Source organism: Ciconia boyciana, chromosome 6 (assembly GCF_034638445.1).
Source record: "Ciconia boyciana chromosome 6, ASM3463844v1, whole genome shotgun sequence".
In the NCBI taxonomy this organism is placed as follows: domain Eukaryota; kingdom Metazoa; phylum Chordata; class Aves; order Ciconiiformes; family Ciconiidae; genus Ciconia; species Ciconia boyciana.
This window is the reverse complement of record NC_132939.1, coordinates 47148493-47163745: the sequence shown is the minus strand read 5'-3', so window position 1 is coordinate 47163745 and position 15253 is coordinate 47148493. Positions and strand designations below refer to the sequence as shown.

Below are 15253 nucleotides of genomic sequence, written 5' to 3'. Positions count from 1 at the left end.
GCGCCGCCCGCCGCCCTCCGCGGCCTGGCCAAAATGGCGGCAGCGACCCTGACCCGGGAGGGCGGGGAGGACGCTTTCCGCCGGCTTTTTCGCTTCTACCGGCAACGCGACGTGTCGGACTTGCGGGGCGTGGTGGACTTCTCTGTGCCGGGGGGCCAGGTAACGCTGGGCTCCTCTCAGAGCCCACGGCGCGCTCCGAGCTCGTCCCGCCCTCTGAGCGGTGTCGCGGTGTTTCAGTGCGGTGCTGTGGCCGTGTTGCTGTAGCCTGCGCTCTCTACCTACTGCTTTCCTTCGTGCTCGACGCCAGGTCTCTAATGCCGTCCCGTTACTGGCTAGAAGACGCTGCCCTCGAGCGCTGAGCCTCTTACGGGTCGCTGTAACGTTTAAAAACTAGTTGCATGAGTAGAGGTGAGCAGCTGAGGAAGGGTGTGCAGCTCTGGGGGCCCAGGGCCCCTCTACCTGCGGGACCCAGGGGCAGGCTTGCCTAGAGTCCCTTTGGGCTGGCTGCCCGCGGGGTTACAGGACTCTGTCCGAGGGCCCAAGGGGCCGTCCTAGCCGCCCCTGGCCAACACGCTGCCTATTCACAGATTTACCACTTTTGCTTATGTTTATTTACTCCCATAATATTTAATTAGTTCTCTATGCTGCAGTAAGGGATCTCCAAAGGCTCTAATAGAACCATGTGTTACTTAAGGGAAGCAAAGGAACACGTGGACAGAAAAAAGGCAAGTTTTACTATTGGAGCTGTCACTATTTTCTGGGCCTCCTGGTCCTTGTCTTGGCTCTGAAACACCTGGGTGAGCTGGAGAGGGAGCTGCGATCAGCTTCCCCCTGCTGTGCAGTGCGTGCCCAGGGTTCTTGCTGTCTTCCCCTTGGTAAAGTGTCTTCTCATTTCTTACTCCTGTAAAATAACCATTTGGCTTAGCCATCAGGGCAAGTCCAACTGTTGCAGTAGATTGGGAGCACACAGTCAGGAGCACATCTGAAAGTAGTAGCCATCATGATTAGTAGTTTACCATGTCTTGAGTGATGGAGAAGTGATCCTTTAAACTTATCTTCCATTGTGTCACCTCACAAAAGGATAACAGATATCTGCTGAAGTATTGTTAACCAGGGGTTTTCTATGTATGAGCCTATATGAAAAAAGTGAGTAGGGAATATAGTTAAAATTAAACTTTGCCTAATTTTTCATAGTTCAAATGCTTAGCCTTTTCTTTTTACTGTTCTATTAGAATATATTTTTTTCTATCTTTTCAGACTATAATTTTGATATTGTTGATGGGACACAAAACCTGACTCATGAAATTGTTCAAGGCGTTAGCATTAAACAAGGGAGTTGTTAACATTTCAGCCTTTCTTGAGCTTGCAGCAATCTTTTAGCAAATAAAGGATTCCAGCATTACAACCCTTCTAGGAAATTCAGAGTACTTAAAAGCACCAGAAGCATCTGTCCCCTGTCCATATCATTCCTTTTGTGCCTGTTACCTTTTAAGATCAGTTGATAGCTTACTAGTGAAAGCATCTTTTATTCCTCTTTCCCCCAGGTTAAAAACATCTGGCTCCTCTCTTTAAGAGCAGCTACAGGCCAGGCAGATTGGCCCAGATACTATTGTTCCTTTTCTTTCAGAAAACTGCTTCAAGTGATTGAGCTCCTCAGTGAAGTGTGACATACCCCAGCTGCCCTACTACCAGGCTTATTTAACTGATTCAGCACATGTAATTCTTAAGCATAGAAACAGCTCCTGTTCTCCAGAAGCCCTGGCAGCAGCTGGTGTGTAAGCAGTTTGAGAAGGCAGAGAGGTGGCAGAGTCTTAGTCAAAGGAAGAGCCTTCTTAGGGACGTTCTGCAGACAGGTCTCTGAACTAAGCTCTTCAAGGCTGGCAGTCGCAAAGCTGCTTTTGCCAGAGCTGAAAAATGGTAAAACTGAGCATGTTGCCAGAAGTTGCTGCCTAGTACCAGTTTAGAGTTTTCTTACAAATTCTATGTACATAATTTAGACCCGTTGCTCAGAAGACATTAACCAGAGCTGTCAGCCTGCAGAGAGACTGATTTACATGTTCACCACTGCAGAGTCTGCGTGCAAAGGTCTTAATTTCATATACACTTTAAATCGTCATAAACAAAGTCTTGCCTGTCTCTGCCTGCTTATTCCCACTATGCCTGGCCAGCTGCTTCCTTATACGAGCCTGTGCTTTTGCACAGCCATGTGGAGAGCTGGACTGGGGAACTAAGCCAGAACAAAACCAACCTGCCTCTACCCTGCCCTCCCTAAGATGGTTCCCAGTTGTAAGGGAAGAAGGGAGTGGGAACACAGTGGATGAGTTTTTCAGCAAGTGTTGTCTTATTGCAGCTTAAATACATGTGTTATTGTGACCCAAGAGAGTATATCAAGAAAATCTATCTTGCTAAGCCTTGAACTGTTGACCCTGCTGTTGGAAACAGAAGTGGCAATGTGGTATTCAGAATTCACAGGGTTTCTGCAGTCCTTCACATCAGACAACTTTGGCCACTTCATCACTGTACTACTTCTCCTTCTGTAAATTACAGATGAGAATAGTCATCTACCCTATGGGATCATAAGCAACTTGTATTTGGAACGTTCTTTGAAGTTATATAGTGTTATGGGTACTAAATATTGCTCTCTAATGGAGATTGATAATTACCAGAATGTTTTATAATGATGAGGCTGTACTGTGGAAAGGGACAAATAGTGCTGAATTTTTTCTCATTGGTATAAATTGTTTGGGTTTTTTAATGAATGGAGGACATCTCTCCTGATCCCTAAGTATTGTAAAAACTGTAGGTACCTTTTGATTCTTGTGCTGAGTACATACTAGCTCTGTTAGCAGCATGCATTGTTCTGGTCACAGTTGCTTAGAAAATAGTTCTGCAGTACAGTTGACATTTTCACAAGACTTACCCAGTAATATTGTAGCACTCTTTCTTATAGGTGCTATTTTTGGATGAGTTTTGTATTTCTTCCCTTTTTTTTCTTTTTTTCTTTTTTTTTTTTTTTAACCAGATCTGTGTTCTTTTGCCAGGTGTTCAGATCACAGCTGAGTATTTCTTCAGTCAGTGATCAAGATGCCTACAGAGCAGGATTACAGCCAGTTAGCCAGTGGAAAGCCTATGGCCTCAATGGGTATCCAGGTAGGTACTTCTGATTTCAAGAAAAATTAAACACAATCTTGTTGCTTTGGATTCAGGCATCTTCCATCTTATCCTCCTTGCCCTGCCTGAAAAAGCTATTTTGGTTTGCCTAAGTGTAATTTAACGTTATTTTAAGGGCAGGAGGACAAACGAGTCGGCTAAAGGGTGGGATGCAGCAATATATATGAAGGTGAGAACAGAAGGGCCAGTTGTTTCACAGTCTGTGAACCAGACCATTCCTCCTGAGAATGGATTCCTGTTGCCTTTGACAGAGATTTTATATTTCTGTAGCATCTATTTTTTCTCAACATATATAATGAAAATTAGATAAGTGACTGAAATACAGTCATTTTGGGGCTGAAGTGTGGCATGTACTTGGTGGTGTAGAACACTGAGTACAATAAGTGAATAAGAACCTTTTGTCCTATTCAAGGTACAGAGTAATTTCATTAGGCAGGTTATTTAAATAACTGAAATGGATCTTAGGTTTGCAGGTCACCTGGTAGAATCACAGAAGGATGTTAGGCTGGAACTCCAGAGGTCTAGCCCAACTCCCTGCTTAAAGCAGGGTCAAGTTGAAAGTTAGATCAGGTCGCTCAGAGGTTTGTATTGGTGAGTTTTGGAAATCTCCAAGGACAGAGATTACATACCCTCTCTGGGCACCTCTTTCAGTGTTTGGCCACTGTTGTTGTGATTTTTTTCACCTTATATCTAATAAAAATTTGTTTTGCTGTAATTTGTGACCGTTGCCTCTCATAATCTTGCTATGGACCTCTGAAAAGAATCTGGCTCCACCTTCTCTGTGATGTCCCTTTAGGTAGCTCTTACTAATATAGGCCAATGTGTAATCAGCCATTATTGCCGCAAGGGTGCACTACTGACTCGTGCTCAATTTGTCCTCCAAGACCCCCGTGGTCCTTTGATTTAGAGCTGCTCCCTGGTCCTCGGGTCCTCAGGCTGTACTGTTGCATGGGGTTATTCTGCCTCAGGTGCAGGATTATCACTGTTGAGCTTCCTGAGGTTCTTGCTGGCCCATTCCTTTGGTTTGTCAAGGTCCCTTTCAGTAGCAGCAGTAGCCCCACTGCTGCCCCAGTTTAGTGTTATCTGTAAGTGTGATGAGGATGAACATCCCATCATCCAGGTTGTTGATGTAGATGTAGTTGTCAGTCTTGGTCCCAGTATCAACCTGAGGAATGCAGCTCATAACAGCCACTGGTTTAGACTTTGAACTGTCAAATTACTATTCTTTAAGCCTGGTGGCCCAGCCAGCTTTTGCTCACCCTTTTAGTTTACCCATAAAATCCATGATGCTGCAGGAGACCGACTGGAAAACTTTGCTAAAGCCTAGGTAAACAGCATCCCCTGCTCTCTCCTTGTCTGGGCATCTCACTGTGTCAGGCAGTAAGGCTGGTTAGACAAAATTTGCCTTCAGTAAGTCCATGCTGGCTGTTCCCAACTACCTTGTGTCTGGAAATGGCTGTCATGAAAGTTTGCTCCATAATCTTACCAGGGGTTTTGGTAAGGCTGATGAGTTTGTAGTTTCCCAGATCCTCCTTATTTCAGGGATTTTTTGTTTGTTTGATTTTGTTTTTTCTCATGTTTCTTTTGGTTCATCGGGACTGCAGTCAGTGTCTGCGTGGGTTGCTATGAAGCCAGCCTACCATTTCTGAAACTGAGGCAGCCACACTAGCCATCTGGCAGGGTTAATATATAGGGAATTGAATAACTTCAGGAGAAAGGCTTCCACCTCTTCTTGCCTCTATACATTTTTTGTTCCGCTTACCTGTCATATTATAGCTGCCCTTGCTTGGTCTCACTTGTCATTTTATGTCTGTCTAAATGTCTTTCCAAGCAATTACATGGTGGGGGCATCACAAGTGTTCCACTTAACTGCATTTTTCTTCTGCTTTGACAAAGAAAACCTTTCACTAAAATGAAATGCAAATACATTAACAAATTCTCTCAGTCCTGTTTAGAATCAAATCATGTGTGGACAAGAATAATATTTTATCCTTTTCCAGCTACCTTTATCTGGACATCCTAAAGCACTATAAGATATTTAACCAACTGCCCCAATAGCCCTCTAAAATAAGTTAGAATTTCTTTAGTTTGTCTATGGGCAAATGGAAGGGAAGTTATTTGGTTTTGTTCCCACAGTCAGCAATGAAATATAAGACTAAGGAAGGTGGGTGAATTTCTCTTGCAGTGTCCTGAGTTCTGTGAGATGTGGGTGATGCTGGTTTTGGGTCTTTAACTGACACAAATTGGTTTTATGAGGGGTTGTTCTTGTTGTTAGACATCTATGTGTCTTATCCTTCCTTTGACTGAGGTTGGAGACCACTTTCACTAGGTGTAAATGAATTCCTAGTGTGCCACAAGATTTTGCTGCAGTAAGATAATTCTCTCTTCTGCCTTCCTCAAGGCAGATTCTGCCTTCCTCAAGGCAGATTCCTTTACTTTCATATAGTGTATATATACTTTTATGTTTATTCATTCCTTTTATATAGATCCCCAAAGAATTCGTCTTTTGCCCATTCCACTCAGACCAACTCTTTCAAGGCCAAGAGGTTCAATTGTGTTCCCTTCAAAGCTTGTCTGTGGTGTTCTTTAGTCAGCTCAGAAAGATTGCTACAGAAATATATTTCTTACTCTTCTCCCTCCCATGTGTGGTAAGTCAGTGATTTCTAGCACTATTTGCCCTCCCAGGAACTATTAGTCTTGAATGCTAGTGTAGAATTTTATAGTAAAACTCTGCAACTGTTAGAAATTCAGGGTTTTCTGCCTTTCTTGACATCAGAAGCATAGCAGTAACCCACTTTTTAGTTGTTCTCACTCTTGTAACTCTAGACTACTCTGGTTTCTTAGGAGTAAGCAATGAAAAGTTTGGAGAGACATGAGCATGTTCTAAGCTTCTGATACAAGAGTCATAAAATTTGGATTCTTGTTCTCAGCTCTGTGTGTAACTAGCCCTCCAGGCTTCAATTCCTTCATTAATACCTGGAGATAAAGCATAATTTAATGAATGTAGCAAAGTGCTTTGAGAACCCCACATCAAAAGCTGTAGACAGGAAGGGCAATATTATTATTCTGTTCTATGCAGAGACCAACAGAAAGTAAATTTAATGCTTCTGGCAAAGAAACTTCTTGTAACCAGACCTATCAGAAGGCTGCCATAGTCTGAAGATGCAGGGAATGGAGTGAAATGAATGACAGTATATTATTAATACACTGAAGGCTCTCTTTCTAACCAGTTAATTTAATCTTGTGAGGTTTGTGAGATATGCTGGCAGGAAGCTGTTTCTATGCTTTTATTACCACTTTCATAAGGCCACAAGGCAAGTTTGTATCCTACTGAGATTCCTAGCCTTGCTGCTTCCTTTTTCATCTATTTTTGTCTCTGTTTAACTTGATATGACTGAGAAGTTAAAAAAGGCACAGTAGGACAAAACCTTGAAACCTCCTTTTCCTTTGCTCCTCCTATACCCTTATCTCTCTTTGTGTGTGAATTTTGTGTTGGTGAGTCTTACTGAATTGACAGTCTTTGAGAAAGTGCCTTGATTCTCAGAGTAGGTACAACACCGATTAATAGCATCTTCCCGTCAGACACTCATTCATCAATACCATCAACCTTGGCCTGGAAGGAAACACCCCTGGGGTGCTGGGGAGAAAATTCCAGTGAAGAATCCTGTTAGCACTCCTGGTGGTGGCAGATCTTATGTCAAGGAGTCTTGTCTGCTAAGATATAGACCAAATCAATCCATTACATCTCTGCTAACCCTCTTATTTGGGCTGCTGTTTGAACTTTGCCTGAGGTGCCCGGCTAAATGACTGTGCAGACTAGCTACATGTTTATTTTGTTTTGTTAATTAACAATGACTGCAAAGTATTTGCAGTCAGCAACAAGCAGTTTGGGAAGGCAGTTTGGGATATAATTTGACTTTCATCCCCTTTGAGTATTACCATACCAGAATACAAAGATGGATACAACCAGACTTACCTGGAAATAAGCATGAAGCAAAGGAGCGGACAGTTTACGTTACTAGAGACTTGTTCAGCCTGTGAGCTGCTCTCTGCAGTTCATGACACTGAAGCAGCAATAAGAAGACAGTATGAGTTCAGAGGCAGTGACAAGGTTAGTTTGAAGTCTAGAAAAACTAGGCCAGAATTACTTGAACTTTGCAGGGTTCAAGAGAAAAGTCTTGCTGAATCATTTCAAAATAAAATTTACTCCAAAGCAATTGGCTTTCCAAGTTCTTACTCCTCTATCTACCTGTAATCAATATGCCTTACACAGATATGTCCTTTATTGTCATTTTTTTACTTGGACCATTGTTGGCTGCCCTGCCTGCTTTCTCCCTTATGGCCACCATTTATTTGTACTGAAAAAAACAATAGGTTTTAACTTAACTATTCAGGCCTGTTAATAGAGGCATCAGCTGCATCAGCTTACATGCAAAGTCAGTGGTTGTATGTCTAAGGTGTTTTTTAGGTCAGAGGCAGTACCTCTGACCCCTGCCCTTTGCTTTTGTTTTAGAAAAAACAGGGAAATACCTAATCATACTTTCTCCCCACCCCCTCCCTTTTTCTCTGTGGTCAGGGTTTATTTTCATACCAAACCCTTTCCTTCCGGGCTGCCAGCGTCACTGGGTGAAACAGTGTCTCAAGCTATACCCCCAGAAACCCAATGTCTGCAACCTGGACCTGCACATGGCTCCTGAGAAGACCATTGACCTGTGGGGACAGAGCAAGGAGCAGCTGAGGTAAGTCCACCCTAACCTTTGGTGGTCAAAACTAACGGAGCCAAAAGGTCTCAGCTCTGAGAAGGTCTAAGAAAAATAAGCAGGGAAGGGAAGCTGAAAAAGATTGTGTACATGCTGGCAGTATACAGATGGTGTCGGACGTGCCAAGTTAAAGATGGATTTTTCATGACTTTATATGCATCCTTGTTAATTCTCTGCTTTCACACTCACAATGGGATTTCGTAGTAGCAAATTATTCCAAAGCCATCAGTCAAATGTAAAATAGTGACCCTGGCTGATATCATGGTGCTTGGAAGCTTGCTAAGCTCAGCTACAAGTGGAAACATGAGGCTCTCTAGGCCTCAGTTTTCCTGAGGCAAAAGGGATCCTTTCCAAACACCCCACTCATGCTAGCTCTTCTTCCCAGTCAGCTGTCGGACCTAGTATACTGTAATTAAAGGGCTGTTATCTGCACTTTTTTGAACTTCTCAAGGCAGCTAGTTTCTGTGGTTTTATTTTCCAAAGTATTTTGTTGTTTTGTTTTGGTTTTGTTTTGTTTTGTTTTTTTTTTCATTCAATCTGAGATGGTGATTAAATGTACCATTTTAATGGCAATCCTGTTTACTCTGAAAGGTTCCCACAGGTTCAGAGTTCTGTGGCTGACGCAGCTGCCTTTCCTGTACCTGATTTGGGACTTAATGGAGAATTTGTCCAAGGTTTGAAGTCAAGTAGAAAGTTTTAAAGACTTTTTTTTTAATTAGCCACCTGTAAAAATACATACAAGATAGATGCTGTTTACAGTACACAGTCTTTTAGTTATTTGGGTATTTATCATTACCTTATTGATTTCACTGCTCATTTTTCATAATGATTGTTTTATGTGATGGAGTGACCAGAGTTCCCTACAACTCTCATCTTCCACCTCAGTCTCTTAGTAAAATTGACATGCTGAGATTTTTCATCAAAAATACTCTTAACATCTACAAGATATGGAATGGCAAAAGCAAGATTTGGACTTCTAAATATTTGCACCTAGGAGAGAAGTTATGCCCCCACTTGTGTTTTCCAGGCTCACTCAGAATTAGTTACAGAAATTCAGATGCCTTTTTTGTGTTCCATCAAGGATGAAAAATTGTTCTTTGAAAGTGTTGTGCATTGTGCCCTACAGCTGAAAAAAGTGGGGTACTGTTCCAGCTTGACAGGCCTTTCCTAGCAGCACCTCCTGCACACACAGAGAATGATCAGAGGTTAATTTGCAGCTGAATCCAGTTCAGTTGAAAACAGTGTTTGGAAGAGTGATGGCTGGCAGAAACTGGCAGTTTTATTAAGCACTTGCCTGAGTCTTCAAGCAAGCAAACTGCTGTATTTGTGCTTTTACCTAGGGGACAGTGGATCAAACTAGCCAACTTGTCTAGTATCTGGAGTGAGAGCCTTTCAGGGAGGGGAGAAACAGAGTGCTTAAGTAAAAAGAGGTCTACTTCCAAGATTGGACACAACTTTAATGCTTTTTAAAGCCATCAGGAAGATGCATAAATGTGCCTGGGTCATGGTTTATCTGCTCTTTTCAGGATGCAGGAATCGACAAGGTAGGGAGAGTCCATACCGTTCCTAGAAACGTATGCTATGCTCTCCTCGCAAAGCGGAGTTTGGGTATTTTCTTTAGTGCTGGGGACAATTAAAAGCATAAAAGGGGGTAGAGCATCCCTACAAGGGATATATATATCCTTGTGTATAAGGAAAAGGCTGGGGGGATTTTATAGATGCAATCATTTAGTAGTGAATAAAGAAAAAAGGGAGCTTCAGACCAAAACCTCCCTGCTGTTCAGTAGTCTTCTCTTTCTAACATAGTTATACCAGAATTCCTCTGTGCTTTCTTGTAGGAGCACCTGCTGCTACAGCTCTAGGAACTTACTGTTTCCAGATACATAACACTTAGACTTTCCTCTCCTTAGCAATCGCATGTGAAATCACATGCAAAATACTAAGTTCTGGGAGTAAGGACCTACTGAGCATATTCTGAGTTCCTGCTGTTGTGCAAATGCTCTAGCACTGTAGCGAAAGAAAAAGGTCACTTTCAAGAGGCACGTGCTAAAAATGTTTAATGATGAACATTATGTTTGTCGATTGAAAGATGTAGAGGAATGAGTTGTGGGCTCTCCCTTTTCTAAATGCTGTGTTACCTGCTTGTAGGCTCCATGAATTGTTCCAAGCAGCATGTATTTGACAGTTACTGTGTTGCTGCATTATGGTAATTGCAGTTGCTATTACCCTATGACAAAGATGGAAACTGGAAAGATGACTTTCTTTCCATAATCAGTGAGCTATGAAAAATTACTAAAGGTAAAGAAACTGGCCTTTTAATAGTGTTCCTGGTTTAGCTTAGGAGCTATCAGTACGGTATAGGTGAAGGGCAGAAACAAGCTGTGTATCCAGGTAGAAATGCACATTAAATGCAGATGATTGGCTGAGACTTGACCGTGGCAGCACAAATATGAATCCTGTTTTGTAAAAGAGAGCGTGTTTTACTGAACTAATGAGGCTATAAATGAGAGCCAACCATCTGGTGCTACTGTTTATTATGATGTTCTGAGTACATTTCCCTTTTCTTTTTTTACCATAATACATGACTTAGCTTGAGAAAAGAAGCTGAAATTGCTAGAACAAGTGGACTAGAAGATAGAAGTGTACCTTCCTTTTTGTATTTGTCACTAGCATGTTTCTATCTGATTTACTATAGTAATACTGTTTAACTTTTTAAGGACTTTTCTGTAGGCCGAAGTAAAAGCCCATCCCTGAGGTATCTTCCTGCATTCCCCACCTTCAAGTAAGAATGGTAAATTGGCATGTGGCTTCAGACCACTGAGTCCCTCTGCATTAGGGCTGTCACTTGAGAAGAACAGTTTTTTGTCCTGCATAGCAGTCTGCATAGGAGACACCTGCAATCTAGACTTATTGACATTACAAGAAATGTATGGTCATAGCTAGAGCAGTCTTGCTTCTTACTGAACATTGAGTCAGTCCATCCTAAGGACTTCTTGTAAAAGTACTAAGTAGTAGAACTAATGATCCTTTGCAGTATTATGCAGCTTGATATGCTTCACTGTCAGGCGAAGCATTTTCCTTTCGTGTCATTTTCCATTAAGTGCCTAGAATATTTTTTCCTTGTGTTTGCAGCTTTTAGATCTTCATAGATTCTGTTCTTTCACTTTCAGGTGCTCAGATAGTACATGCTTAATTCTGACTTCTAAATCTGCACCCATTCATTTTATTGTCTCCATCTGATAACCCATTATGTACCATGTTGAAAATACAACCTTTCAAACTGACAGCAGTTGGCAGTAGGCCCTATAGCTTGGACAAATTGCATGAACTGAATTTTCAAGGTCTTTGGAGGAAAAAAAATAGGGGCACTGAAAATAAAAGTTTAGCATTGATGGTTTTAATAGGCTGTCATATGGATGAGTGAATCTCATTACTGTATGCTGCGCTACCAGAAAACCCCTCAGAAATTAACATGTATCCTATTTCTTTCCATTTTGTCTTTGCAGAAGGAAAGGTTCCAGTAAACGGGAGCCCAGAAGTTTATTGGAGAAGCTGCGCTGGGTGACCCTCGGTTACCATTATAATTGGGATACTAAGGTATGGAAATTAAATTCTTCTCCATTTTTCTTAGCTGTAAGCACTCAGAATGGCAGACAGAGGAGGGTATCATGGCATAAAATGCTTATGATCCTACAAGACAGTCTTGAGGAAAGGCTGTAACAAACCATGTTTGTAGGAACACTTTAATCTGTTTTAGTTTACTGTGAAGGATTTAACAGCAAAAGTCCATTGCTGTGTTCTTTCCTTTGAAAGGTAACGTGATAGCATATACTCAGCTCTAGACCTGTGACTCTATTTCAGGGTAAGTGAGCATTTTTACCCTACCAAAAGGGATGGTCACAAAAGCATTGTTAACTACTTAAGGTGAGAATGACCTTGAGTGCTTGAAGACAGCTACTTCTGAGAAACTATTCCTCTTTGGAGGGGTGAGCGAGAGCAGGAAGAGATTGCTGCTGATGTGACTTTGAACTTAGGAGTCTGAACCAGTATAGTACAGTCTCATCAACTAACAGCTATTTTTGGGCTCCTGACCAAAATAAACTTTTTCATAAGACTGAGTCAGATGGAGGCTGAGAAAGGATGGCAGAGTGAATATGCAGTCTTATCAGTATATTGCAGATACTTAACCAAATCTGCTTGCAGCCTTGTATTTACCAGGTCAGCCTATTATTGGGTGGCCTTAATAAAAACTTGGTTATTCCCTTTCAGTCCTCTTGGAATCACTAATGGGAGAGAGAGAAAGTAGGTTTGCAATGGATTCCTATTTGTCTTATCCTTCAAAGAAGGAGCAAAGATGCTTGTTTCGGAGCTCTGTTGATGAGATACAGAACTGTCTTTCCATTGGCAGCTTTAGGTAGTGACCAAGTAGATCATCAGGATGTTGGTACTAACCTTAGGTACTAATCTTACTGACTTCAAGTTTGCCATCCAGATATAATGATTAACTCCATGATTAATTGAATCTCTAGCAGTCTCAGCATAGGCCCAGAATTAAATGATAAGAGGTAAACCTGCTGTGGATCTGCCTATGTTGTAGTCATTTTCCAGGCATATATGATGTCCTTCTCCATGACTATCAGCCAAACTTCTGAGTTCTCATGCAATGTTTGTTTCCAGTTGTATTTGCTGCTCTGATGTTCTGGGTGTGGTTTGTTTTTTTTTTTTTTCCCCCCCACTCTCCTTCCTCCAGAAGTACTCAGCAAATCACCACACTCCTTTCCCCTCAGACCTTGCATTCCTGTCAGAACAAGTGGCTGCAGCCTGCGGGTTCCGGGGTTTCCAAGCCCAAGCAGGGATCTTGAACTACTATCATTTTGACTCTTCACTGGGAATTCACGTGGATGAGTCTGAACTAGACCATTCTCGGCCCCTTTTATCATTCAGGTGAGTCGAGGAAAGCACTCGAGTGTTGTGGAAGGATTGGTGGCTTTTTTTCTATGGTTGCATATGGTTGTAGGAAGTCGGTATGATGTAGTTTGCTAATTGGGTATATAATCTTCACTCTCTGAAGATTTGAATAGTAGGAAGCTGTAGCTCAAGGGCATGGGTTTTTCTTTGAAGACTGCTTGAATAGCATGGATGTGGCCCCTGGAGTAGAAGAGCTCTTTGCACAGAGCACAGTTCTGTTCTAAAGCAGCAGAGTGGCAATTGGGTACTAACAGGCAAGGATGAAATACCTCAGCAGATCTTCAAACCTGGCAGGGCAACTGCTGACACTATGCCTACCTTGAACCAGGCCTCTTAGTCTGTTTTCCATGTTCTCATTGTAAAGCTGTTACTCGGAGTCCATCTGGTTTTCTTGTTCGGGTTTGGTTTTTTTCAATAAAGGGATTTAGCTGCTAATATTTTCTTACTGTACATGTAATTGTTCTCTACCTAAATTTTGTTTTCTCTTCTCTCTCCATACCATCTCTAGTTTTGGGCAATCCTCAATATTTTTGCTTGGGGGCCTGAAGCGGGAGGAGGCCCCAACAGCAATGTTCATGCACAGTGGAGATATCATGGTGATGTCTGGCTTCAGCCGTCTGCTGTACCATGCTGTCCCCCGCGTCCTCCCCAACCCTGAAGGGACAGCTTTGCCTTCGTGCCTGGACCAAGCGCTTTCTTCAGACCTTCCTGTTGGCTCAGTCATTGAGCGCAGCTCTGATGAGGATTGGCAGGTCTGTGCCAAGTACTTGCAGTCTTCCCGCATTAATATGACTATTCGGCAGGTGTTGGCTGAGGGTCAGAAATTTCCAGAGGAATCTGGAACAAATGGAAAGGGCCAAGCACCCCCTGAAGACAGTCACCATCAGGAGAACAGCAGAGCCAAGAGACATAAAACAAATACAGACAGCTGAGACCAGGAGATCGTGCTGACGTGGACTGGACAGGCAACCTCCATATGGAATTGGGAACTAATGTAGTCATACTAGAAGACACCTGTCTGTATTGGGATTAATAAACTTCTGCAGAATAAATGTAGTCCTTCTTGCTGTAAGAAATGGGTTGGGGGAGAAAAAGAATTTAAAAGAAGGATAAGTTCAGGACTGTGACTCAGGAGATGAACTCTATTGCTGTGTTGTTGCAGATGTTTACTGTACTCGGTTCCCTTTAAAATACCTGTATGTCAGAGAATTTTAAGCTTGGTTCAGCGATGCTCATAAAGTATTTTGAAATCATTGGGCAGAAAGTGCTAGCAAAAGATACATAATTGCTATGTGTTAAAGAATCCCATTGGACTTGTAAAGCTCAGCTGAAGTGCAGTTAACAGGTATGAATGAGAATAGGCTGCTATGGGTGTGAGACCTACCTGCAGCATTTCCAAGAGAGTTACCTCTACAGCAAAAATTGGTTCAGTGATCAGAAACTAGCAGCTCCCTTGAGCAACACCTGCTGTAAGCTTGCTGTAGTCCTGTGCTCTCCTTTTGCCTGCTTGCACCCCCTCAGCTGCAGCAGAAACTGCTCCTATGAGTGGAACTGGACTTTTTTTGTACACCTCAGATTTTAGAGAGAAACAATTGGGGCAATATCGACTTGGAATATCTAGTAGCTCCCAGCTGGGTCTCCTCCCAACAGTAAGTATGTGACTGAGCCCTACATTCCCATTCTTTCAAAACTGCCCCCTCTTAAGTGCCTGCAGATTATGGTCCTCCAGTCCCAAGCTAGCATCTTTAAGGAACAGAATGACTTGCAAGTAGAAGCAATGAAGTTGTAAATTAAATACCTAAAAAAATTAATCAGTGACTATCTCTGTCACCCAAAGATAAATATATCGAAACAAAGAAAAGCACTAGCTTTTGTGCCAGTTCTCTTTAAGACTCAGACCTTCCTATCTGCTTTTTAATGCAATTTTAATTGTTGGAGTGGAATACACTATCCCCGGGGTATTTTGTTGCACTTTCCCAATGAATAAACTTACTCGGTTTTTAAATTAAAGATCTCTATCAGTTTTGGGCTGGCTTCTTTCTTCTTTTCTTTTTCTCCCTGTCAGTTATTTCAGTGTATTGTTAATGCTGCCGCATCCCTTGTGCTGTTCCCTCCAGGCTTCTTTTGGATCTACTGCCTCTGCCATCTGCCAGCTCAGGTGGAGGAGCCCTGCGTGTGTCTGCAGGGCTACTTTGCTTATGGGCAGTTCAGGGTTTGTTGGGCAGTTTCAGATGGGTGTTGCCTGGAGTATCAGAGCCCAATTTAATATGTATGTGGCAGCTTTTCCTCATGGGGAAAGCATGTCTGGTCTGCTTATTTCATAGCAGGTGAATGTGTGTATGTGTGCAATTAAT

At 42.3% G+C, this 15253-nt stretch overlaps 1 protein-coding gene across 1 annotated transcript; it reads left to right on the top strand.

Moving 5' to 3' along the window:
* Positions 1-24: 24 nt before the first annotated feature.
* Positions 25-14923, top strand: ALKBH1 (alkB homolog 1, histone H2A dioxygenase). The gene is made up of 6 exons (XM_072863988.1): positions 25-159; positions 3042-3150; positions 7748-7910; positions 11438-11528; positions 12682-12875; positions 13408-14923. Exons 1-6 carry the CDS (start codon positions 34-36, stop codon positions 13829-13831), a joined length of 1107 nt encoding a protein of 368 aa, XP_072720089.1. The 5' UTR covers positions 25-33; the 3' UTR covers positions 13832-14923.
* Positions 14924-15253: the final 330 nt, after the last annotated feature.

Coding starts and splice junctions, on each gene's coding strand:
- ALKBH1 (XM_072863988.1), top strand. CDS start 34: ATGGCGGCAGCGACCCTGACCCGGGAGGGCGGGGAGGACGCTTTCCGC. Junction 3,151..7,747: donor TGGCCTCAATGGGTATCCAG/GTAGGTACTTCT, acceptor CTCTGTGGTCAG/GGTTTATTTTCATACCAAAC. Junction 11,529..12,681: donor ATTATAATTGGGATACTAAG/GTATGGAAATTA, acceptor TCCTTCCTCCAG/AAGTACTCAGCAAATCACCA.